Source organism: Heptranchias perlo, chromosome 19, assembly GCF_035084215.1.
Source record: "Heptranchias perlo isolate sHepPer1 chromosome 19, sHepPer1.hap1, whole genome shotgun sequence".
In the NCBI taxonomy this organism is placed as follows: Eukaryota; Metazoa; Chordata; class Chondrichthyes; order Hexanchiformes; family Hexanchidae; genus Heptranchias; species Heptranchias perlo.
In genome coordinates, this window is record NC_090343.1 from 9,029,882 (window position 1) to 9,057,420 (window position 27,539).

Below are 27,539 nucleotides of genomic sequence, written 5' to 3' on the forward strand. Positions count from 1 at the left end.
AAACTGGTGTAGAGTGCCGAGACGTCCATCGTGGTGAGAAGTATTCCTGGTTCAACTGGTCCGTGGGTGCTGAGTTTTTGTAGGAAGTCTGTAGTGTCGCGACAGAAGCTGGGGGTTCCCTGTACGATGGGTTTCAGGATGCCCTCGACGTATCCAGAGAGGTTCTCACACAGGGTTCCGTTGCCTGATACGATAGGACGTCCGGGTGTGTTGGCTTTGTGTATCTATGGGAGGCAGTAGTAGTCTCCCACGCGGGGAGTACGTGGGATGAGAGTGCGTAGGATGCTTTGAAGGTCTGGATCGAAGGTCTTGATCAGTTTGTTGAGCTGGTGGGTGTGTTCCTTGGTCGGATCTGCGGGTAACCGTCTGTAGTGTTCCTGGTTGTCCAGTTGTCGGTATGCTTCTTTGCAATAGTCCGTTCTGTTCTGTATGACGATGGCTCCTCCTTTGTCCGCTGGTTTGATGACGATGTTAAATGATGATAGTAAGACAAAGGGAGCACAGGCTCCAACTGGCAAAAGACAAATTTAGGCCTGATGTCAGGAAGTTCTTCAAACAAAGAGTGATCATTAGATAGAACGGAGACAAAAACCTTGAAATCGTTTAAGGAACAGCTGAATGTCCTGATGAGGGAATTAAATTTATTCCGGATGGATGAGTTAAGATAGATTGTTTGGGCTTCCTGATCTATGACTATCTTGTGATCTCCTGTCGGCCAATGGCGTTGATGGCTACAACTCTTCGAGAACTCTGCATTCCTCCGATTCTGCCCCTTGTGGATCCCCCCTCCCCACTTCCTGCGCCCCACCATTGGCGGCCGTCTAGGCCCCAAGCTCTGGAATCCCCTCCCTGAGCCTCTCCGCCTCTCTCTCCTCCTTTAAGACGCTCCTTAAAACCTACCTCTTTGACCAAGCCATTAGGTCAACCGTCCTAATGTTTCCTTCTTTGGCTTGGTTTAAATTTTTGTCCGACTTCGCTCCTGTGAAGCGCCTTGGGACGTTTTACTATGTTAAAGGTGCTGTATAAGTTCAAGTTGTTGTTGTTATGGCAACATAGTGACAGTAGTTATGGAGAAATCTGAAGCCCTGGCCTGATGCTGAATAGGATAATACAGAGCCAGGAGGCCAGAGAACTGAGGCAAGGATGAAAGAGGTGTAAATTTAAATATATTACATCAATATAGTGTTACAATTTATTATGTTCATTTTACTTTATTCCACATGATTATTTAAAGGTTCATTATTTTCTCATTCAAGCCAATTAGCAAAAGAGTTTTAATTGAAATTTGCAGGTGCTCACAAATGCCTGGCGTTCTCCAGAGGTAAGAATTGTTTGCAGATCTCAGGCAGCAGACTGTCAATTCTTTCTTGGCATTGTTTTATTTCAGAGGTGGCATACTGATGCCCCCGTGTGGTGCAAGCGGAAGGTTGCAGCTGGAGACTTGGGGAGATTTTCCTAGAAATATTTGAATGATTTCTTTCCAGAAGGCGTTTTAATTGGAGGCTCCCTCTGTAGACCCAGGTACATTTCCTTTAAGCTCCTAGTGATGGAAGCTGTTAATTGTCCATTTGTCGGTGCTGCTCAGTCTATATAACGTGATGTGGAGATGCCGGTGATGGACTGGGGTTGACAATTGTAAACAATTTTACAACACCAAGTTATAGTCCAACAATTTTATTTTAAATTCACAAGCTTTCGGAGGCTTCCTCCTTCTCCAGGTGAACGTTTACCTGAGGAAGGGGGAAACCTCCGAAAGCTTGTGAATTTCAAATAAAATTGTTGGACTATAACTTGGCGTTGTAAAATTGTTTACAACAGTCTATATAACAGCAGTGATTACACTTCAGAGGTAGCCCACGAAGCTGTATAAACGCAAATTTGTTCGTTCTTATCTTTCTTTCGTGCTTCCTTAAGGCCATTTCTTTTTCAAAACCACATCACAGGAACTTTCCAGGAAGTCATTTATTGTGCAGGCCACATACAGTTTATTTTTCTTCATCGTTTTTCTCCCTCGCTAACTCTCCTGAAGTCTTCTGTTCCCGTCGCAGAGCCCCTGGCCAAGAGGGTAAGGTAGGTAATTTGCCCCAGTCCTCTGCCAACGTTGCTCTGTCTGTGGCCGCTGTACTTGAGGGAACGGCAAAGGCTTCTAGAAAATCTCTCCCTTTCTTCTCCTATATACGGTGACACATTCCGGGCTACAGAAAGAAAGAAAAACTTGTATTTATATAGCGCCTTTCATGGCCAAAGGACGTCCTAAAGTGCTTTAGAGCCAATGAAGTACTTTTGAAGTGTAGTCACTGTTGTAATGAAGGGAACACGGCAGCCAATTTTCACACAGCAAGATCCCACAAACAGCAACGAGATAATGACCAAATAATCTGTTTGTGATGCTTTGGCTGAGGGATAAATATTGGCCAGGACTCCGCTGCTCTTCTTTGAAATAGTGCCGTGGGATCTTTTACGTCCGCCTGACAGAGCAGGCAGGGCTTCAAATTAATGACTCATCCAAAAGACGGCACCTCCCTCAGTATTGCACTGAGGCGTCAGCCTGGATTATGTGCTCAGGTCTCTGGAGCGGGACTTGAACCAAGTCCAGAGGCGAGAGTGCTGCCCACTGAGACGCGGCTCGCACACATTCCACGGGCACGGACCAGCCTCTGGTACCTTGCCCAAGTGGCCATTCTCTAAGTGTGATCCCAGACAGTGAGTATCAACAGCAGGGGCAGGGACATCACAGCTGAACATCTTCCTCGTCCACTGCTGCCTGCTTACACATACTTTCCGGCAGGGGTCACTGCATAGCGATCAGGAATGGGACCACCTTTCCCAAATCCAAAACCGGAAAGAGGCCAGACGATGTGTGAGATTTTAAATTGGTTTTCCGAATCTGGCAAAATTGGGGGGTTGGGGGGGGGGCTGCTGTGTGCCCATGGTGTGGGCACAGCTGCACTGGCAGCTGGCAGGGCTAGCTTTGCAGGTTATGTAAGGCAAGCCCCCTCCCCTTTATTGGAATAGACTGCGTACCCTTAAAGGGCTGCTGGTTCACCTTTAAAGGGCTGCTGGTTTACCTTTAAAAGGCTGCTGGTTCATCTTTAAAGGGCTGCTGGTTCACCTTTAAAGGGCTGCTGGTTCACCTTTAAAGGGCTGCTGGTTCATCTTTAAAGGGCTGCTGGTTTACCTTTAAAGGGCTGCTGGTTCATCTTTAAAGGGCTGCTGGTTCACCTTTAAAGGGCTGCTGGTTCACCTTTAAAGGGTTGCTGGTTCATCTTTAAAGGGCTGCTGGTTCATCTTTAAAGGGCTGCTGGTTCACCTTTAAAGGGCTGCTGGTTCATCTTTAAAGGGCTGCTGGTTCACTTTTAAAGGGCTGCTGGTTCATCTTTAAAGGGCTGCTGGTTCACCTTTAAAGGGTTGCTGGTTCATCTTTAAAGGGCTGCTGGTTCACCTTTAAAGGGCTGCTGGTTCATCTTTAAAGGGCTGCTGGTTCATCTTTAAAGGGCTGCTGGTTCATCTTTAAAGGGCTGCTGGTTCATCTTTAAAGGGCTGCTGGTTCACCTTTAAAGGGCTGCTGGTTCACCTTTAAAGGGCTGCTGGTTCATCTTTAAAGGGCTGCTGGTTCATCTTTAAAGGGCTGCTGGTTCATCTTTAAAGGGCTGCTGGTTCACTTTTAAAGGGCTGCTGGTTCACCTTTAAAGGGCTGCTGGTTCATCTTTAAAGGGCTGCTGGTTCACCTTTAAAGGGCTGCTGGTTCACCTTTAAAGGGTTGCTGGTTCATCTTTAAAGGGCTGCTGGTTCATCTTTAAAGGGCTGCTGGTTCATCTTTAAAGGGCTGCTGGTTCACTTTTAAAGGGCTGCTGGTTCACTTTTAAAGGGCTGCTGGTTCATCTTTAAAGGGCTGCTGGTTCACCTTTAAAGGGTTGCTGGTTCATCTTTAAAGGGCTGCTGGTTCATCTTTAAAGGGCTGCTGGTTCACCTTTAAAGGGCTGCTGGTTCACCTTTAAAGGGCTGCTGGTTCACCTTTAAAGGGCTGCTGGTTCATCTTTAAAGGGCTGCTGGTTCACTTTTAAAGGGCTGCTGGTTCATCTTTAAAGGGCTGCTGGTTCACCTTTAAAGGGTTGCTGGTTCACTTCTAAAGAGCTGCTGGTTCATTTTTGAAGGAGAGTTGCCTGCAATTTGTCATCTGAAGGGAGCAACAGATCTGGCAGCATCATGCACGTGATTCAGGGCGTGGTAGTGCGAAGGATCCGTGCCAGGATTAATGACTCCGTGAGTTGCTGCAGGAAGTGGCTGCACAGGGCAACCACCCAATGGACGCAATGGAAATGTTCATCTGCTGCACCACCCGGTAGATAAGCTGCTAAGGTAAAAAAAAACAATCGGTGGCTCCAAAATTGGATGGGCGGAATCCATAACTGGGACTGATTTACTCCTCCCCACCCATTGGCCCAAACACCAAATGTAGCTTCCCTGGCACCATCTCAGACCAGGAATTAGATCTGGGACCTTCTTAAATTTATAATTTTATGTTACTCAGCGTGAGATGCCTCAGGCTGAGCAAAAGACTTCCTTGAAAAGCCAGCAATTTGATGTTTCAGACAGTATTTTGCAACCATTACATGTGCTTATGACTGACAATTGAGCCTTCTTACCTCTGAAACGAAGTCAGTTTGACAGCAGATGTTGTGTCACACCTGAATAAACAAATTGCGCTGTGTTATTGGTATTTGTGTGACTGATGGTTTTTAAGGCAGCACAACAAGCACATTTCCTCCCAGTGCCACCATGGCAGTGTTGCAATGTTATTACTGGGATTCTGAGAACGAGCTTCTCTGTGTATAGTAAACTCCCAGTGAGGAGTGGGCCCCTTGTCAGGGTGTATGGGGAGTCAGCCCCCCTCCCCCAAACCTTTCTCCTCTACCAGCCCTGGGACAGGATGGCTGGTCTGGTCTAAATCATCGAGTTAGAAGGTTGTGGGTTCAAGCCCCACTGCAGAGACTTGAGCACAAAATCTAGGCTGAGACTCCCAGTGCGGTACTGAGGGAGTGCTGCAGTGTCAGAGATGCCGTCTTTCGGATGAGATGTTAAACCGAGGTCCCGTCTGCCTTCTCAGGTGGACGTAAAAGATCCCACTGCACTATTTCAAAGAACAGCAAGGGAGTTCTTTCTGGTGTCCTGGCCAATCCCTCAACCAACATCAGTAAAGCAGATTATCTGGTCATTATCACATTGCTGTTTATGGGACCTTGCTGTGCTTCTGCAATACAACAGCGACTGCATTTCAAAAGTACTTCATTGGCTGTAAAGTGCTTTGGGAAGTCATGAGGTCGTGAAAGGCGCTATATAAAAGCAAGTCTTTCTTTTCTTGTGCCAATCTGTGAGCAGGTTAACAGTCGTGTTAAGACAATGGCAATTAGGATCATGTAGGAACTGTGAGGCAAGAGAGAATTGATCTGAGAGGCTGGTACTGGGGAGGACATGGGGGAACTTACAGGAAGTTTTCATGAGGCAAGCAAGACTACTTTAGGGACTGTAATAAACGGTGCACTGCATCGCTGAGGGTTATTTTCTGAAATTAATTCTCGGGATGTGGGCGTCACCGGCAAGGCCGGCAACTATTGCCCATCCCTGGTTGCCCTTGAGAAGGTGGTGGTGGGCCTTCTTCTTGAACCGCTGCAGTCCTTGTTACTATGACAGTGTGTTAAAGAACAGCTTGTGCTGGTAGGAAATACATTTCTTTGGCAGACAGAATATTGCGCGCATCTAAACCAATTTTGGCTTGTGAGAGTGAAACCCCTGTAGATACATGAATATGGCAAGAATTCAAACCGAAAGCAAGTCATTGTTCTGACTGACCTGCCTATCCTGAGATCCCCCTGTTGTGTTACAGTCAGTCATCATTATTAATAAATTATTCACTCTATTTAACTCTTTGGTCATCACCAATAATCTACCTGGACAGCTGACACTTCGTGCTTTCTATGTCGATCTGAAGAGCAGATTAGAAATTTGATTTGGCCACTCAAATCAAACCTCAGCAATCCAGCTCCAGATTGACTGCAAAACGGCTTTTGGTGCCACTCAGCAGCCAATCAGATACCAATTCTTTACCAAGTCCCAGCTCCAAGATAAACAACAACAACAATAACAACTTGCATTTATATAGCGCCTTTAACGTGGGAAAACGTCCCAAGGTGCTTCACAGGAGCGATTATCAAACAAAAATTTGACACCGAGCCACATAAGGAGGTATTGACAGGTGACCAAAAGCTTGATCAAAGAGGTAGGTTTTAAGGAGCGTCTTAAAGGAGGAGAGAGAGGCAGAGAGGCAGAGAGGTTTAGGGAGGGAATTGCAGAATTTAGGGCCTAGGCAGCTGAAGGCTGCCTAGGCCCTAAATTCGGTGATGTGCAAGAGGCAAGAATTGGAAGAGTGCAGAGATCTCGGAGAGCTGTAGGAGTGGAGGAGGTTACAGAGATAGGGAGGGGCGAGGCTATGGTGGTATTTGAAAACAAGGATGAGAATTTTAAAATTGCGGCGTTTCCAGACCTGGAGCCAATGTAGATCAGAGAGCACAAGGGTGATGGGTGAACGGGACTTGGTGCGAGTTAGGATACGGGCAGCAGCATTTTGGATGAGCTTAAGTTTATGGAAGGTGGAAGATGGGAGGCCGGCCAGGAGAGCGTTGGAATAGTCAAGTCTAGAGGTTACAAAGGCATGGATGAGGGTTTCAGCAGCGGACGAGCCGAGGCAGGGGGTGGAGACGGGCGATGTTACGGAGGTGGAAGTAGGCGATCTTGATGATGGAGCGGATATGTGGTCGGAAGCTCATCTCAGGGTCAAATAAGACGCCAAGGTTGCGAACGGTCTGGTTCAGCCTCAGACAGTGGCCAGAAAGAGGGATGGAGTCGGTGGCGAGGGCACGGAGTTTGTGGTAGGAACGGAAGACAATGGCTTCGGTCTTCCCAAAGTTTTGTTGGAGGAAATTTTCAAGGAGCAGTAAGAAAACAGATAGAAATAAAGGGGTAGACCTTGACTTTGTGCAACGGTGTAAAACGGGAGCTAGAGAGTCAGCAGCCCGTTTCACATCTCTCCCCATTTTAATTTCCGTTGACTTTCAATGGAAATAAAAGAGAGATGTAAAATCGGGCTGCTGACTCGCTATCACCAGTTTTACACCATTGCACAAAGTCAAGGTCCACCCCAAAAGCTATTGGATTTTTATGAGAGTATGGTAGCCTAGTGGTTATGGTACTGGACGAGTAATCCAGAGGTCATGAATTCATAATCCCAGAATGTCAAGTTGTGCAATTGAATTCAAAATATGTGGTAAATTGTGGGTTGATAAAGTGATTGCAAAAGCTAACACATTGTGGTCGTCTCCAACTGGGTTACCGGTCCTTCAAAGAGGGACAACTATTCCTATCCAGTCTGGCCTACATGTGACTCCAGTCCCACACTACCTGGTTGACTCTAAATGCCCTCAGGGCAACTAGGGATGGGTAATAAATACTGACTTATCAGCATCACCCACATCTCAAGAAAATATAATGACGGGCAAATAAGTAATATTTTCATATTTTTTTTAATAAAGAACTTTTAAAATTTCAAGTATTATTATGTCACAGACATCTCAATGGCTTTATCACCGTAATATTGGCAGATTCTTCATCACAACATGTGAGCTGAAAGCATTACAAAAAAAAAGTTCAGGGAGTACAGAGCTTTCTGGTAACAGAGGGGCTCAGATTCGCAAATCCTGTTGCTACACAATGGACCAATGATTCCGGGCTGTGCGAAGTACCTTAAACTGAATAAAGATTGAAATTCTCAGGCAAGCCATTGATTGCTCAGCCAATAAAATCAACTGCAGGAAAAAGGAGCTGATCAGGAACGATACCACAGCCCGTTTCAGCCAAAATAACAATTAAGCGAAATTTTACACACAAAGCGCCAAGATTTCTGGGGATTAATCGCCAGTTGACAGACTGTACTTCATACATTCAGTACCAGTAACAGGGGATACGGGGGAAGCAGTTCATTATTCAAATACCAGAAATTCACAGCGGGATCGTCAACACCTTAAAGACGTTGGGGTGAATTTTTCCGTAGGGATTCTCCCAACCTCTCACCAAAAGCAACGGCTGGTTACAATTGGGGGTAATTTTAACCTATCTCACCGGGCGGGAACCCCACGGGATCGGGTGCAACGCCTAATTTACACCCCCACCCAATATCGCTCTCCGTTGACTTCAATGGAGAGTAAAATCGGGCGGGGTGTAAAACCAGCGTTGCACCCGATCCCGTCAATTTCCCAATGGGCAAGTTAGGTTAAATTTTCCCCCTGGATTTCTCCAGGGTTTCCATTGCACTTCCTCCAAAGTTCCGCCAACTTACAGGTGCAGCAGGTAATCCGGAAGGCAAACGGAATATTGGCCTTTATTTCTAGGCGGATGGAGTATAAAAGCAGGGAAGTCATGCTGCAACTGTACAGGGTGCTGGTGAGACCACACCTAGAGTACTGCGTACAGTTCTGGTGCCCTAATTTAAGGAAGGACATACTTGCATTGGAGGCAGTTCAGAGAAGGTTCACTAGGTTGATTCCGGGTATGGAAGGGTTGTCTTATGAGGAAAGATTGAACAGGTTGGGTCTATACTCATTGGAGTTTAGAAGAATGAGAGGAGATCTTATTGAAACATACAAGATTCTGAGGGGACTCGATAGGGTAGATGCTGAGAGGATGTTACCCCTCATGGGGGAATCTAAAACAAGGGGGCATAGTCTCAGAATAAGGGGTCGCCCATTTAAGACGGAAATGAGGAGGAATTTCTTCTCCCAGAGGGTTGGGAATCTTTGGAATTCTTTACCCCAAAAAGCTGTGGAGGCTGAGTCATTGAATACATTCAAGGCTGAGTTAGACAAATTTTTGATCAGCAAGGGAGTCAAAGGATATGGGGAAAGGGCGAGAAAGTGTAGTTGAGGTAAAAATCAGATCAACCATGATCTCATTAAATAGCAGAGCAGGCTCGAGGGGGCCGAATGGCCTGCTCCTGCTCCTATCTCTTATGGTCTTATGGCAGGGGATGGGGAAGAAGAACCCCAGTGAAAATTCCAGCGTGTTTAACTATAAGTTAGGGCCGTTCACCGGCAGTTCTATCTAATAGTCAGATGTTGATTGACCTGCAGTGTGTTTCTAGCATTTTCTGTTTCTGTACGACAGAGTGTAATCTTATCGCCAGCTTATTTTCGGTATGAAGCGACTTTAGCTTTCCACCAGTGTTAAACTGACTCTGGAGCAAAAGGAGGGAGGTGACAGTCTCACACCACATGATTGGAAATTTGTTAAACCAACTTGACCTTCAGTTAAATGTTTCGGGAGCAAAGATTCTCCCCTCCCCGCCCTCTAAATATTTACATTTCTAATAGCTCTAGCCCAGCTTAGATCTAGGAGGGTACAGCGTTCTTTCCTAAAGCGGGCAATTAAAATTCCAGTTGGACAGGATCTAAGCGATGTAAACAGGGTTCTGCATGGCTTGATCCCAAAACTGCAGCTACCAGTTTCAAACCTCAGATTTCCAGCATTTGCATTCTTTCCAAATTCTGAGCTGACTCATTCTTGGCATATAGTTCCAGCATCCTATCTCACCCGAGTGGCCATTCTTCACGGGTAAGCCTAGGCAGCCAGTTTTGATTGGCTACTGGCTAGAGGGGAACCCGGTCTTGCCCACCAACAGGTCCATCCAGCAGGGGTCAGCAATCCGAAGCAGGGAACCTTTCCCCCTTTGCCCCTGCACGTTCCATGGCCATTAAAGGCTAACTCTAACACCCTAGTGCCACCTCCATCCTAGTGAGATTGATTATCCCAGCACAGATCAGAGATCAACCTTGAGTCGTCCCTAATATGGAACCATTAGCAAAGTTCATGATGATGCATTTAACCAAGTTTTAATAACGGTCTGTAAAACTTAGGGTTCTCTCATTTTAATTTAAACAGACTCCAGCTCTACAAACCCTCCGCGATCTCTGCGCTCCTGCGACTTTGGCCTCTTGCGCAACCCTTGATTTTCATCACTCTCCACCATTGGCGGCCGTGCCTTCAGCTGCCTAGGCCCGAAGCTCTGGAATTCCCTCCTTAAACCTTTCTGCTTCTCTATCTCTTTCTCCTCCTTTAAGACCCTCCTTAAATCCTATCTCTTTGAGCAAGCTTTTGGTCACATGTCCTAATATCACCTCATGTGGCTCGGTGTCAAATTATGTTTGATAATCGCTCTTGTGAAGCGTCTTGGGACGTTTAACTCTGTTAAAGGCGCTATATAAATGCAAGTTGTTGTTGTTGATGTGGTGAAACATCAGATAGCATCATGGAAAGGGGCCCTGCAGGGACCACACTCAATAATTAGCCAGACTAGTAGATCTTGCCTTTTTACACATTTAAATTGCTATTACACCTCCTGCGTGTGTACTACTGACAGCAAAGAACAGGGCAAAACCTCAGCAGTGTTCAACATTGGGTCCAAAAATGGTGACGCACTCCTGGGAATCTCTGTCCTAACTTCGAAAAGGTAGAGTGAGCCAACCCTTCTGCTAGCAAGAGAGCGAGAAAGACGTGGGTTTCAGAAAATAATCAAAATATTCCACATTTTTATTACTGGCCTACAGAAATAGTTTTCCATGAACCTTACAAGGAGGGCTACATTCATTCTACTGGGGTCTAAGCTGGTTCGCTTAAGACTTGGCTACTTTGGCCATAACACAGACACAGAACACTGGGATTTTTTCCTCGACCGGTTTGTAGACATGGGTCTTGCGTTTGCACCGAGGGGTCCTCCTCAGCACCAATACTCTTGTGTAATACGGCACGCTCACCGAGGACTCAACAATATGACCATCGGCCCCGAGGCAGCCTTTATGCAGACAGTACGCTTCCATCAGCCTCCTTGGGTATCGGGCCTTGTCCTCGTTAACTCTGTAGTTTGAAAAGAAAAGAGAATTAGGAAAAAGCCTACTAGGAATGAGACATGTACCTCCATCGTATCCCCACCCCACCCCACCCAATGTGAAATCTAGAACTTAAATTAATGTCTTTAGAAGGTTGAGGGATGATCTAATCAAGGTCTTTAAAATAATAAAGGAATTCGATAGGGTAGATTCAGAGAAACTATATCATATGTTGGGGAAAATCCAGAGGAAGTGCGGCATAATCTTAAAATTAGAGCTATGCCATTTAGGAGTGAAATCAGGAAGCACTTATTCACACAAAGGGTAGTGGAAATCTGGAACTCTCTCCCCCAAAAGGCAGTGGATGCTGGGTCAATTAGAGGTTTGAAGACTGAGATCCATAGATTTTTGTTAGGCAACGGTATCAAGGGACATAGAACCAAGGCGGGTAAATGGAGTTGAGATACAGATCAGCCACGATCTAACTGAATGGTAGAATAGGCTTGAGGGGCTGAATGGTCTACTCCTGTTCCTATGTCACAGCTGGCTGGTTTTCTTTCCTTTTCTAGCCCAGAGGCACTGAGGCCAATTGTAGCAGCCCTACCACTGCCTCTGGTAACCCAACTGAGAAGAGGAATCAAACCTCGGACCTTCAGGTTTGGGGAGCTGAGAGGTGTTGCGTTTGCTCTCACTCACTCATCGGATGCCCCGGAGCATGGTACATTGGCGAGACCATGCAGACACTGCGACAATGGATGAACGGACACCGCGCAACAAGCGCCAGACAGGAGGGTTCCCTCCCAGTCGGGGAACACTTCAGCAGTCAAGGACATTCAGCCACCGGCCTTCGGGTAAGCGTACTCCAAGACGGCCTTCGAGACACACGACAACGCAAAATCGTCGAGCAGAAATTGATCGCCAAGTTCCGCACCCATGAGGACGGCCTCAACCGGAATCTTGGGTTCATGTCACGCTACACGTAACCCCACCAGCGAACAAAAGTTATCTGTTTTTAATATAACGGGTCATTTGCTGTCTTTCTCTTCCTTCCGGATGTTTCTATGTTTCTGCCTCTCTCTCTCTCTCTCTTTTTTTTTTGGTTGTTTGTATATTCGGTGGCCCTGTAGGTAACACCTCTCTGTCTGAACACTTTGATTGCCTTGGCAACGGGCAGTTGGAAAGACTGTCTGTAATCACCAGGTATTGTTCTGTGATTTATAAATGCGAAAGGTTCGAGGCTTCCTCCTTCCACCTGAGGAAGGAGGAAGCCTCCGAAAGCTTGTGATTTTCAAATAAAATTGTTGGACTATAACTTGGTGTGTAAAATTGTTTACAATCATCGGGTGAGCTATTCACGTGCCATTATTGTTACAACAACATCAAGGTCATAAATTACACAGTGAACAGCTTTAATTGCATTGTGGATTATTGCATGGTGGATTTGTAAGCCGAGGTTTCCACATGGCTTTCGATGAAGTCTGTGTCCCTTCAAGAGGTGGGATGGGATAATGGGAGTGCAGGGCCAGCACACTCAACCTGCAACTTGTGGCATTCTCATTTGTTCTTCTTTCCCTTAAGAGTAAATGTTGTAACAGCAGAAATTTCTGATAAACCTGCTGGAGCCGGGTGTTATATTGTGTTTACAGTCCGCACCCTCCAATTCCTGGAAGTGAATCAAGGAGTGGAACTCCTCCAAAACAACATGATAGGACTCATACTCTGAAGACGTATTTAAAGTAATCAGCCACTTCCACAAGCAGCCCTTGAAGTTCTACCCTTTCACAGAATCAAACAGCACAGAAGGAGGCCATTCGGCCCATCGTGCCTGAGCATGCTCTTTGAAAGAGCTATCTAATTAGTCCCACTCCCCTGCTCTTTCACCATAGCTGCGCAAATGTTTCCTTTTCAAGTATATATTCAATTCCCTTTTGTAGGTTACTGTTAAATCTGTTTCCACCACCCTTTCAGACAGTGCATTCCAGATCATAACAACTCGCAGTGTTAAAAAAAAACTCATCTCCCCTCTGGTTCTTTTGCCAATTATCTTAAATCTGTGTCCTCTGGTTACTGACCCTCCTGCCAGTGGAAACAGTTTCTCCTTATTTACTCTATCAAAACCCTTCAAAGCTCGAACACCTCTATTAAACCTCCCCTTAACTCTCTCTGCTCCAGCCTCTCCACATAGCTGAAGCTAAAACCATCGGTTTGTCCCACATCCTTCTTCTTTTCTTGTAGTTGCTGGCTTATTCTGGTGTACTGTTCCACAAGCCCCAACTGACCTCCAGTACTTCCCTCATGTGGGAGCCTGAATGGCGAGTGCTGGCCAGCCTGATCCCGTCCTCACCCGCTACACTCAGACGCACGAACGGATACCGATCAGAACAGAGACCCCTTGCTGAATTTTGCCCTCCAGCTTTACCCGTTTCAGTGGGTAGCACTCTCACCTCGGAGTCAGGAGATCGTGGGTGCAAGTCCCACTCCAGAGACTTGAGCCCATAATCCAGGCTGACACTCCCAGTGCAATGCTGAGAGAGTGCTGCACCGTCAGAGGTGCCGTCTTTCGGGTGAGACGTTAAACCGAGGCCCCGTCTGCCTCTCTCAGGCGAGCGTAAAAGATCCTAGGGCACTATTTCGAAGAAGAGTGGGAGAGTTCTCCCCATTGTCCTGGCCAATATTTATCCCTCAATCGACACCTAAAACAGATTATCAGTCATTATCACATTACTGTTTGTGGGACCTTGCTGTGCGCAAATTGGCAGCTGCGTTTCCTAAATTACAATAGTGACTACACTTCAAAAATACTTCAATAGCTGTAAAGCGCTTTGGGATGTCCTGAGGTCATGAAAGGCATGATATAAATACAAGTTCTTTCTCTCCGTAGCCCATGGGTGTTGAGGCTATTTGTAGCACCCATTGCTGCTGTCCCAAATCGAAACCGGTTAACTCAACACGGATCATAATTAGAACCCGGGGACTGATTTCCTTCTCTTGCTAACTAATGTGGGAATCCCGCTGACGTGTGTGAATGGATTTTCCGCCAAAGTTACAGCGGTGGAGTGGGAGAATCACCGAGGAAATTTCCCTCCGCCCCCAGTAACTTCATGCCTTGCATGGCTCCGTACCACACTGGCAGTGCAATTACTAAAAGAAAGAACTTACATTTATATGGCGCCTTTCATGACCTCAGGACGTCCCAAAGCGCTTTGCAGCCATTGAATCACTGAAGTCCAATTACTAACTGAACTATAAGGGAGCAGTGTGAGGACAAACTCAAACCACCTCGTATATAGACCAAGGTGAAAAAAAAACCGCAGAAACGCTACCATCCCTACTGCAGCCCCTCTCACGCCTCCACTTTCCAACCTGTTCTAAACCAGAAGCGGTTTGAGATCACCAGATCTCCCTAACTGCTGTTAAGCTTTAACCAAAGACTGAGCGCGGTGTCTTGGCTCCACTCGCACCATCTCCTACTTTTTAAATGTGCTGTTGTACCACTGTGTTGGTGTTGCCAGTGTCCAGGCGAGCAGCCAACAGCAACGTCAAAGCAAACTTGCTGAAGCCGATGGGCGGGGAACGACTCAATATAAAATGGGATCCTCCTGACTGTCAGTCTTAGCAGGTCCGGCAGGTTGACACTGATGTTGCTGACAGGCTCTGTGAGCAATTTGCGCACTCAAACAGCGATGTGATAATGACAAGGTTATATGTTTTAGTAATTTTCGTTGAGGGATAGATATTGGGCAGGACGCCAGGGAGAACTTCCTTGTCCTTCTTCAAATAGTGCCACGGAATCTTTAACGTCCATCTGAGAGAGTGTTATAAACTGGATAGCCCGGTGGTGATGGATAGAATAATACAGCCTGGTCTTCAGTTGCTTCCAAGCCTCTATTCACAGAGCACCACATTACACATACCACACCCTAGATAAGCCCTCTTATATATGGATACAAGAGACCCCCAATTGATACACCATCTGAATTCAATTAACACTAATTGATATAAATCACATGGGTACAATTAACAGAGGCAGCCTTAGTTTAACGTCTCATCTGAAGGATGACACCTCTGACGCTACAGCGCTCCCTAAGTACTGCACTGAAGTGTCAGCCTAGATTATGTGCTCAAGTCTTCGAGCGAGGCTTGAACTCAGGACCTTTTGAGATCAGGTAACTCAGCATAGGCCCGGCAGCCAGGCAAGGACCTTTTGTTCCATGTGGCTCAGCAACGCTCACAGAAAATTATTTACCAAGTGACCAATGGAGGAGAGATCAAGTATAAAATCAGCCCCTACACAGTCATTTCAAATAACTGGTCTCACGTACGATGGAAATTTTGAAAATATCTTACCCACATTTGGAAAAAAAAAGAGGGAAAAAAATGAGCACAGCTAATCATTGTAGATGGCAGGAATTTCTAATGATATAAATAGTCCCTTTATTCAATGAGCTGGTTGAGGCAGCTTTGAAGACACATAAAAAACATAATCCCGTAAGTTGATTTTCTTGTTTTCTTTCCATAGAGAAAGACAAAATGATTACCAGGTTGTTATGCAGTTGTTAAGTAAAGGGCTGGCATCCCGCAGCTGCCTCACGTTTACAAATGTCGTATTGTACCTGGGTGCAAGCGGTGTAATTTGCCAGGAATTCAGACGAGAGAGAGAGAGAGAGAGAGAGAGGTTGGGGTGACGAGTGCATTGACTGTGCACTCTGGAATCCAGCTCTCCACTGCAGAGGCCTTTGCTATTCTCACAATGGGCATGGATTGGCAGGAAAGGTTTTCACCAAAGAGGAAATGAAACACTACAAGCAGTTCACCAAAGGCTCTGTGTCACAACTTCATTAATGTATAGTTCAAAAATATTATACTTCCCTTACGAGCAATGATAAAAATCGTCTTTAATCTGGTTGGGGAACAGGTGACGAGATTGTCATAGATTTAAAATTGTCACATAAGAGAATGAGGAGCGAGATTAGGAGATATTTATTTACGATAAGGGTTGTTGGTGCATGGAAGGCTTTGTCACAGGGAGTCGTTGAGGCAAAGACCATTGCAACTTTTAAACAATAAATATTTGAAGGAGATGATCATACAGGGCTGTGGGGAGAGAGCAGAGCAGTGGGATTAGTTTTGGATTAGTCTAGTAAAAAGCTAGCACAGACGCAATGGGCCAAATGATCTCCTTCTGTGCTGTAACGTCTTCTGGGTGCATAAAGTGGAATTTGTTCAAAAGGGATGTTCACCTACTCCCCTTGTCACTTGTGTACCTTTGACCCCGCCCCTGCAATGGTTACTCCCTACCCCTCCCTCCCCCATACAACTTTTGACCCTGTCCCTGAAACCTTTGGACTCAGGGAGCATGTGGCAGCAAGGCCAGCAGTGAGGAGCTACATGAACAGCAGCAAGACTTATTTCATGAAATATTTCAACAATAACAGACCCTGCCACTTGATTCCATCCAATACAGAGTCCCTCCCACTGAAATAAGCTCTCCCCTACTTGACACAGCTTCTCCATTACAGAGGGACCCGGGAACAATCCAATTGTATTAGAATGTGTAACAATGAACAGTATGCTATATGGGCTGCTTCTGCTCTACTTCCTGAAGGCGCAGACTTTTCCTGGGTTACAGCTTCAGGAGTGCCAACACCTTTCAGTTATTGCAACCAAAGTGGTGTGAAACTAAACCATTAGTATTGGCAGAATTGTGAGAATCATAGAATGATACAGCACCGAAGGAGGCCATTCAGCCCATCGTGCCTGTGCCGCCTCTCTGAAAGAGCTATCCAATTAGTCCCACGCCCCTGCTCTTTCTCCGTAGCCCTGCAAATTTTTCCTTTTCAAGTATTTATCCAATTCCCTTTTGAAAGTTTCTATTGAATCTGCTTCCACCGCCCTTTCAGGCAGCGCATTCAAGATCATAACAACTCGCTGCCTAAAAAAAAAATTCTCCTCATCTCCCCACTGGCTTTTTTTGCCAATTATCTTAAAGAAAGGCAGAGTGAAGTCCAATCATAGAATTTTACAGCAGAGAAGAAGAAGTCCATTCTGCCCATCGTGCCTGTGCTGGCTCTCTGAAAGAGCTATCTACTTGGTTCCATCCATTGCCCCGTCCCTATAACCTATGAGGTTTCTCTTTTTATCTATTTATCAATTTCCCTTTAAAAGCTATTACGAATTCTGCTTCCACTGCTGTTTCTAGTAAGGCATTTTGTGTCCTAACAAGACACCTGAGCAAACAAAACAATTCATCTAACACCTCCCTTCGTTCTTGTGGTGATGATTTTATGCTCTTTATTTACAGACCAGTGGAAATAGTTTTTCAAAATTTACCTTACAAAAATTCCTCAAAATTTTGAACACTTCTATCAGAACTCTTCTCAATCTTTTTTGTTCCGATATAAAAAAAAATGTTTTTCCGGTCTTTCTTCACAACTAAAGCATCTCACCCCTGGTATCACCTTAGTATATCTCATCTGCACGCTGTCTTCTCCTCGCCCAGCATTCCCCACACGGAGTACTTTGCAGCAGGCATCTCTGGATAGTGATCACTCAAGCCAACTGTAGTCTCCCCCCACACCCACCCCCCCAAATGCCACCCACTGTGGAGATCAGCTTACTCAGCACAGAGCAGGGATTGGCCCAGGGAGATTTCTGGTCTGAATGACTCTATTCTGTACCAATTCTTCCAATTCTTCTATTAGGGATGGAACCAGAAAGAATTTGCATCAAATCCAAGGCTGTAGTATATTAATATTATAACTTCTTTATATTTACCTGTAAGACCACGGGGAAGTACTTCTTTCTCCAATCTGTGACGTCTGGCTGTGAGATGCTTTGAACTCTTTGCCGGGTACTAAATGCCTTGCACTGGTCACTACAGAGGTCGGCGCCCAATGGTCCAGCTTCCTTGACAGCTCCTTGTGAGAGGGTTCGGCACATCGTTTCTGGACTCCGTGCGATGGGCTGACCTTTGAAAGTAGCACGAGACACACAACCCATTCCACCTGGGGGAAAAAAAACAAAAGAAAAACCCCCATTTATGATCTGTAGCATTGCCAATATCTCCCCGAGATTTGAGAGAAGCACGGATCCAAGTGGAACATAACAAATGTAAAGTGTAGAATAACAAAAGCATGCAACAAAAGCATGGCATCAAGCCCATTTCTTCCACAGATTCTGCACAATTTGGTTAGTCACAGACAAGACCCAACTAATTTAATCTCCTGAAGCAGATAAATAACCACAAGGAAAGTATCCCAAGGTGTTGAACCTATATGAAATCTCTTACCAATCCTCTTAAGGTAATTAATGTAATCTAGGCTATTAATCTGACATTTAAGATCCATCCTCCCCAATCTCATTCCACAGATGACATTTCTGAACCATTGTGTTCTGGCTCTTTGACCATTAATCCAGGGGTCTTCAAAGGCTGTGTCCTCTCTCGCTTGTTCCTTCTTCATCGTCCAACCTTGTCCACTCTTTAGCTGATGATTCTTACTTCAGATCACATGCCCTCTGTGATCACAGCCTCCAGTTCTCTCATAGTAGAATGGCTAAATCTCTAGGCCTCAATCTCATCCATGTCCTTAAATGGGGCAATGGAATTCTTCTTTCTTTGAATTCTTCCTCTGGCTACTCTAACCAACACCACTCACTTTTGATCAATCTGTTCATAACAGTTCTTCATCTAATGACATTCTTGGCCTCGCTACTCCTTTGACCTCAAGTGAAACTCCTATAGTTCTTCCATTGATCAAGCTGCCTCCAACACAACACTATTCAAAGAAGAGCAGGACGATCTCCCAGTGCCCTGGCCAACATTCCTCCCTTAACCAAAACAAAAACAAATCAACTGGTCATTTATTTCATTGTTCTTTGTTACATGTTGCTGTTGTATTTGCATATCTAACAGTCACTTCACTTGTGGGTAATTTGCAGTGTGAAGGCTTTGAATTGATCACACTCTACACTCTTGTGCATCCGCACCTTTCACCCCACCATTGGCAGCCGTGCCTTCAACCACCTAGGTCCCACTCTCTGGAATTTCCTCCCTAAACCCCTCTGCCTGACCACCTCCCTCTAGTATTACCGAGGGGTATAACAATAGGAACCCCATGCGATCCGAGCAGGAAGCGTGCCTTTTGCACGTGCCCTAACACGGGCTGCTCCCATCTTTTCAACAGCGGACTGAGAAACCCTTTGAGAGACAAGGGAAGATTTACATACAGCAAATGAGCACACAGGATAACAAAGTAAATGCCAAATACTTAACGATACTTCCCTCCCCAAAAAATAGGGGGGAAAAAAAAGCCCATGTGCTCTGTCCTTTTCGTGGACTGACTTCCTTCTTTTCTGCTAATTCTGACTCCAGAGGGGGGCAGTAACTTGGAAACCTTCCCCCACGCAGAGTCCTGCTTTTACTCTTACTTTGTTCAGCCTTGATGGTCTCCTGCAACTGATGGCACTTCACCTAGATTTCAAAATCAACTCCTGGGAAGGGGGCTTCTTTTGATCCCCCATTCCCCCATCCCCTTCCAATTACCTAACCATCATCTACATTTCTAAAACGTAAACCAAACGCAAGGGCATGATTTGATCTCGGAGCTGGGTACCCTGCTTGTCCATAAATATTCACGTGGGGAACCTGGAAGCCAATTGAGCGCGTTGCACTCTGCGATCGCAACTCAATTGAAAGCGAGTACCTGTGCTTCTGGGTTTCCCACGTGTCAGATTGACAGGCTGGCTGCCTGTCGGAAGAGAAAGGAACCATAAATCATGGGCCCTGGAAAAAAAAAATCGGATGGGGGGGGGGGGGGGAGGGGGTGGTGTTGGGGAGGGGAGAGGAGGTGGGGAGACGTGGAGGACAACGGGGGTCCAGCCTTCATCAGGATTGGGAGGGGTTCAGCATCGGGTTGTGGAGGTGGTGGTGGTGGGAGGGGGGGCGGTGGGTGAGGGGGGTCAGCTGATCGTAGGGTTCCTGTCGGCCAGGTGAGCTTGTTGGGCCTGGATGAAGCACTCCTGCTTCTCCGGGCCCACAAGCAGTGCAATAAAGGCACTCACCTCATGGATCCGGCCCTTCCCGCCTGCTTTCACCTGACGTGAATGGGGAGTGATGGGAAACCCGAACAAGGTTAAATTCATTTAAGTTTTCCAATGCACAAAGAATTAAGTACCTCAATGAGGTACATTGCCCTTTTAATTATCAGCCTGCCGGCTTTAAAAGAGGGCGGGACTTCCTGGTGTTTGTTGCGCATGCGTCCAAACCTGCCTGGGTCAAACCCGGAAGTGGGCGCATTGGAGTTGGGATGCGGTCCCACTCCAAAAGCTGTTATTTTAACATCCCACCCGCCCGCAACCCACCCGCCCCCAACCCACCCGTTCTTGGGGGTTAAAAAGTTCGCCCCCCCACCACCAAAAGTCTAGAAGTTGGTTTCCACTGCCCACACTTACTTCAGAGCCTTATAAAGAAGAAAATACATAAAGGGCAAAAGGGTAACTAGGGAGAGAGTAGGGCCTCTTAAGGATCAACAAGGTCATCTATGTGCGGAACCACAAGAGATGGGTGAGATCCTGAACGAATATTTCACATCGGTATTTACGGTTGAGAAAGGCATGGATGTTAGGGAACTTGGGGAAATAAATAGTGATGTCTTGAGGAGTGTACATATTACAGAGAGGGAGGTGCTGGAAGTCTTAACGCGCATCAAGGTAGATAAATCTCCGGGACCTGATGAAATGTATCCCAGGACGTTAAGGGAGGTGAGGGAGGAAATTGCGGGTCCCCTAGCAGAGATATTTGAATCATCCACCGCTACAGGTGAGGTGCCTGAAGATTGGAGGGTAGCAAATGTTGTGCCTTTGTTTAAGAAGGGCGGCAGGGAAAAGCCTGGGAACTACAGACCAGTGAGCCTGACATCTGTAGTGGGTAAGTTGTTAGAGGGTATTCTGAGGGACAGGATCTACAGGCATTTGGAGAGGCAGGGACTAATTAGGAACAGTCAGCATGGTTTTGTGAGAGGAAAATCATGTCTCACGAATTTGATTGAGTTTTTTGAAGGGGTAACCAAGAAGATAGATGAGGGCTGTGCAGTAGACGTGGTCTACATGGACTTCAGCAAAGCATTTGACAAGGTACCGCATGGTAGGTTGTTACATAAGGTTAAATCTCATGGGATCCAAGGTGAGGTAGCCAATTGGATACAAAATTGGCTTGACGACAGAAGACAGAGGGTGGTTGTCGAGGGTTGTTTTTCAAACTGGATGCCTGTGTCCAGCGGTGTGCCTCAGGGATCGGTGCTGGGTCCGCTGTTATTTGTTATTTATATTAATGATTTGGATGAGAATTTAGGAGGCATGGTTAGTAAGTTTGCAGATGACACCAAGATTGGTGGCATTGTGGACAGTGAAGAAGGTTATCTAGGATTGCAACAGGATCTTGATAAATTGGGCCAGTGGGCCGATGAATGGCAGATGGAGTTTAATTTAGATAAATGTGAGGTGATGCATTTTGGTAGATCGAATCGGGCCAGGACCTACTCCGTTAATGGTAGGGCGTTGGGGAGAGTTATAGAACAAAGAGATCTAGGAGTACAGATTCATAGCTCCTTGAAAGTGGAGTCACAGGTGGATAGGGTGGTGAAGAAGGCATTCAGCATGCTTGGTTTCATTGGTCAGAACATTGAATGCAGGAGTTGGGATGTCTTGTTGAAGTTGTACAGGGCATTGGTGAGGCCACACTTGGAGTACTGTGTACAGTTCTGGTCACCCTATTATAGAAAGGATATTATTAAACTAGAAAGAGTGCAGAAAAGATTTACTAGGATGCTACCGGGACTTGATGGTTTGACTTACAGGGAGAGGTTAGACAGACTGGGACTTTTTTCCCTGGAGAGTAGGAGGTTAAGGGGTGATCTTATAGAAGTCTATAAAATAATGAGGGGCATAGATAAGGTCGATAGTCAAAATCTTTTCCCAAAGGTAGGGGAGTCTATAACGAGGGGGCACAGATTTAAGGTGAGAGGGGAGAGATACAAAAGGATCCAGAGGGGCAATTTTTTCACTCAAAGGGTGGTGAGTGTCTGGAACGAGCTGCCAGAGGCAGTAGTAGAGGCGGGTACAATTTTGTCTTTTAAAAAGCATTTGGACAGTTACATGGGGAAGATGGGTATCGAGGGATATGGGCCAAGTGCAGGCAATTGGGACTAGCTTCGTGGTATAAACTGGGCGACATGGACATGTTGGGCCGAAGGGCCTGTTTCCATGTTGTAACTTCTATGATTCTATGATTCTATGAAAGGCTTGCATTTATATAGCATCTTTCACAACCTCAGGACTTCCCAAAGAGCTTTATTACCAATTAAGTACTTTTGAAGTGTAGTCACTGTTGTAATGTAGGAAACTCGACAGCCGATTTACGCACAGCGAGATCCCACAAACAGATAATCTGTTTTGGTGATTTTGGTTGAGGGATAAATGTTGGTCAGGACACCCGGGGAGAACCCCCCTGCTCTTCTTCGATATTATTAAGGATATCATTAGCAGAGAAAACATTAGAACTCAAGTTATGATCTCAACATCTCTCCCGCTGCTATCCTGCTTCAAGCCCAGGTCTGGACTTGGCAGAGGCTGGCAATCTTACATCTGCTGTTACATACTTCCAAGCTGCTGTACCATGAGTGGCATGGGCAGTAGGTTACCCAGCAGCTCTCAGCACCTCAATGTCATGATGGGTAAGAAAGAAGAAAGAAAAAAAAAGTAAGACCTGTATTTATGCAGCACCTTTCATGACCTCAGGATGTTCCAAAATGCTTTACAGCCAATTAAGCACTTTTGAAGTGTAGTCACTGATGTAATGTACGAAGTGTGACCTTTGCCCTGCCCCCCACCACCCAGTGAACACTTATTACCTGGGTGCAAAGGTCAGTAAAAAGTGGTGGAGACCCATTGCTTGGGATTTCCAGGTCTTTGGGAGGGGGCGGGGGAAAAGAGGAGAAGGCAGAGCTGGGCACAGGCCCATCAATGAAATATAAATCAGGCACAACAGAGAGTGTTTCCAGCACCCTATCTCTATTTCTTATGAGGTATTTAGGTGCAGGCATGCCCCAAGAGATTGGCAAAGGGCTGAGTATCAGTATCAGGTGTGGCTCTGAGCCATGTTGACAATTCAGGACAAGTATTTCAGGTCCATCTGGGCCTGGACAGGTGCAGTGCACTTTCGGTGTTTTTTAAAAAATATATTTTGTTCCTGGGATGTGGGCCACATTGGCAATCCCTTGTTGACCCGAAGGCATTAAAAGTTTTTAAATTTATAATAGTCTGGAGCTGGACCAGATCAAGTAAGGTGTGGCAATTCTCCTGCCCTGAAGAACATTAGCGAAACGGTTGGGTTTTTGTTGACAAGAACCCAGTAGCTTTCATAATCCTTTTCTTCCAAGTGCTAACCCACAAATAACCAGTTTTATTGAATTCAATTTACACCAGGCTATGGTGGGATTTGAACTTATAACCTGTGGATAGCTGGTGTAAGGTCATAACCACTAGGTTACCATACCCCATCCCTGCAAAGTAGAGGGGGCCAGGAATATAATCGGCCCCAGTAACTCTTAATCTGTAACAATGCTAGTACAGAAATGTTGCAGCATTTCTTGGCAGGGTAATTATTACTTACCTTTTCTCTGTAACAATTTGAACAAATCAATGAAACATGTTAAAACATGTTAAAAAGACAAGTTTAAATCGCTGCAGGCTGTAAAGCTAATGAAACCATCAATAGCTGTACTGTTGCTAGTCAAATTCAATTGACCATCGCATTCAAATTAAACAAGGAGAAACATGCTTTTTCTTATATTCATCCTTCGGGTTTTTTTTTGAGGGAGTTATCGAGAGCAGCTGTGCTCTGCGATTCTAACAATTCAAATTTTTAGGGATAAATTTAGAACGCAGGTGAGCAAACATTCCCAGGATGTTATTGTCCCAGTCACGCTAGAACCGTGCAAAAGCTATGTGTGAGATGTACCTGGTCGGGGCTGGGTAATATATAGGTTAAGCTAATGTCAGACTGATGTCCTCCATGTCTTTGCTCTACTATCTTCAAGAGATGGTAGAATGACTGCTGCTCCCCAACTCTGCCAGTGTGTTGCTTCTATCTCCTACACCAGACTTCTTAATGTCGTATTAAGATTGCCAATTTGTTCCTGTTCAGGGACACCTTTATGCTGTGCATATGCATTAAAAAAAAAATAGGCTAAAAATGTTACCAAACTAATTTAACTTCACTCTCCTGTCTGTGATGGCCGTAAGGGGCCTTTAAGCCCATCTGTCTGGGTTGTATTCAAACTTAGGCCATTCAGGTAATTAAGTTGTAGTGTCGGGAAATATGGTAGCAAATTTGCACACAGCAAGGTCCCACAAACAGCAATGAGATTAAATAATAAAATAATCTGTTTTAGTGGTGTTGGTTGAGAGATAAATGCTGGCCAGGATGTCGGGAGAACTTCCCTGCTCTTCCTCAAATAGTGCCATGGGGTCTTTTATATCCACCTAAAAGGGAAGACCTCAGTTGAACACCTCATCCATAAGATGGCAAAGAGAAAAACCCCTAGGTCAATTCAAGAGAAAAAAAAAACCTCTGGGAAATTCTTCTTCAGCCCCTGACGGAGATTAAAGAAATTCCAGTAGGTCACAATGACTGGGCGATATATCCCCCATTCCCCACCTTTCTATATGTGGTGATGTCAGTCACAGTAAGGAACTGGTCCAGCTACCTTTTGATTCTGAAGGCCTTAAGGGGTTATAGCTCCATTATAGAACATTATGAAATAGCATTATCACTCAACTTACCATGAACAAAGCAATGGGATATCCATCAGTCATAGTAAATCATCTCCACCTATTTTCATATCTCATGGGTCCATGGTAACCATGTAAACATTAATGTAAATTAATTAAAATGGTTACCAGGGATAAATCAGATGCCTACCTAAACACTCAACTTTCTACCCAAAATCCACCTCCCCGAGATGCTCTACTGCCTTACCGTGGCTATGTCTAGACTGCTCCAACGCATGAATTCACATCCAACTCCAAGCCCCTCAAAATGTTGCTCCTTACCCAAGTTCAGGCACGCTGAAGTCCTTCCCCTTCTTTACCCGGAGAGTGGTTAGAATGTGGAGCTCGCCACCACAAGGAGTAGTTGGGGCAAATAGCACAGATGCATTTAAGGGGAAGCTAGATAAACACATGAAGGAGAAAGGGATAGAAGGGTATCCTGATAGGGTTAGATGAAGGGGCAAGGGAGGGGGCTCATGTGGAGAAAAAAATTTGGAGACAAACAGATTCGGAAACTACAACAGAGTGGATGAAATGCAACAACAACAACTTGTATTTATATAGCGCCTTTAAGGCAGTAAAATGTCCCACTGCTCTTCACAGGAGCGATTATCAAACAAAATATTTCTCCAATGGGAAATGCTAGAGGAGATTTTTTTTTACCATTTGTTTTCTGGATATGGGTGGCACGTCAAGGCTGCATTTACTACCCATCCCTGTTTGCCCAGAGGAGGTGGTACCAGGCCACTTCAGAGGGCATTAATCGTCAACCATGTAGTGTGGGACTGGAGTCACATGTACTGGGCAGGGGTAACAGATTCCCTTCCCTCAAGGACATTACTGAACAAGTTGGATTTATTACAGCTTTCCATCGTAATTTTTCCAGCACACGATTTTAATGAATTAAATCTCACAATTTGCCAGGTTGGGATTTCAACCCGCTACCTCTCAGAGAGTTACCAGAAGGATTGAACAGGCTGGGGCTCTTTTCTCTAGAAAAGAGAAGACTGAGGGGTGACCTGATAGAGGTCTTTGAAATTATGAAAGGGTTCAATAGGGTAGACATAAAGAAGATGTTTTCGCTTGCAGGGGGGAGACTCAGAACCAGGGGCCATAAATATAAGATAGTCACTAATAAATCCAATAGGGAATTCAGGAGAAACCTCTTTATCCAGAGAGTGGGGAGAATGCGGAACTTGCTATCACAAGGAGCAGTCGAGGCGAATAGCGTCAATGCATTTAAGGGGAAGCTAAATAAACACGTGAGGGAGAAAGGGACAGAGAGTTATGCTGATAAGGTGAGATGAAGTAGGGGGAGAAGAGACTCCTGTGGAGCATAAACACTGGCATGGACCTGTTGGGCCGAATGGCCTGTTTCTGTGCTGTACATTCTAAGTAATTCTATGTAATTCCAGCACCATCACACCACCATACCCCCGATTAACTAGTTATATTTAATAAAAACACTGATAATCTTACTGAATCTCTAACAGAGCCCTGCGCCGACAGGCTCCCCATGAGAGTTTCACCAATCCTGATTCAAAACCCAAGTGCTCTCAACAAGAAAAAAAAAAGTGTCAGAATGACCTGGCAGAAATTAGAAACTTTTAAAAACAAGACAAAGAAAAAGTGCTCATTTGTTTGAGAACGGTAGTCATGGGAACAGGGGACCATTTCAAAAGCGTTGATCGTCACGTTTATTGAATGACAGGTGCATTGAAAAGGTTCGAGGTTCCTGTTTTGTCCCTGCAGATTCGATCGCAAACAATAAACAAAACAGCAACAAACAAAAAAAAAACCGGACCTAAATCAGCAACACAAGAGCTGGATTTTTTTAAAAAAAAAGTTTGTTATAAAGTTTTCTAGGAAAAGAAAAACACACACACACAATGAAAAAAAGTCCAATACAACCTGCATGAACTGGGACTATTTCCCCCAGGTCAGTATCACTCCAAGTTACCTTTAAAGTCATGATTTTTTCTTGTCGATTTCAATGGCGCTCCTCCGTCTCTATTTTCCCTCTTGTGTGTGTGTTTTTTTTTTGCCTTCTTCCCCTCCTGTCTCGCCCTGTGACTGGAAACGTCCCTCCAGCTTCGGGTTGCTTTTAAAAGGCGAGTTGGCACGGTGCGTGGTTTCGCTTCTGCTGGAAAGCCCCCAAAGGTCCTTAGACTTCACAAGAATAAAACAGGAGCCCCGCACGTCAGCCAGCTGGAGAGAAACAAAAAGGGGTGGAGGACCAAATGAAGTCGCGACCGTGCCCCAGCTCCGGCCTTATAAGGTAGTGAGGGAAGTTATAGAAACTCCCCTTTATCGAACAAATCCCACAATTGAAATGCTAGGTCATACTGCACATAGAATTAACACGTTCCCCAAGGACTTTATATATTTTTTAAAAAGAGTTCATTTCACTGTAAGACCGTGGACTAACTCTTATTAAAAAAAAACTGGATAATTATTTGGTAGATAGGATTTTCAACTAAATAGGGTTTTCAACTAGGGAGGACCAGGGACACACTCTCAAGTTATGTAAGGGCAGAACTAGGTTAGCTGATGGGAGGCGTTTCTCCTTTCACGATATGTGTAGAGCCCCAGTATGCAAACACCAAGTGTCACTAGGTGTTGGGTCACTACTACCTGTCCAACACACTGAGAAGGCTGGGTCTGCCCGACCAGGCGCACAACGTCCCATCCAGCTGGACCGCTCCCCACCTGTCCAACACGCACGGAACCTCAGCACCACCGCGAGCTGCCCTCGAGGCTGCAGCGGGGAGGAGACCGTCC

The 27,539-nt window shown here is 45.5% G+C and overlaps 1 protein-coding gene across 1 annotated transcript; it reads right to left on the bottom strand.

Annotated features, from left to right (window-relative positions):
* Nucleotides 1-10,604: 10,604 nt before the first annotated feature.
* Nucleotides 10,605-26,980, bottom strand: LOC137335133 (interleukin-17D-like). Its single transcript, XM_068000259.1, has 3 exons — nt 26,719-26,980; nt 17,706-17,935; nt 10,605-10,959 (listed from the first exon to the last, which is right to left on the bottom strand). Exons 1-3 carry the CDS (start codon nt 26,728-26,730, stop codon nt 10,719-10,721), a joined length of 483 nt encoding a protein of 160 aa, XP_067856360.1. The 5' UTR covers nt 26,731-26,980; the 3' UTR covers nt 10,605-10,718.
* Nucleotides 26,981-27,539: the final 559 nt, after the last annotated feature.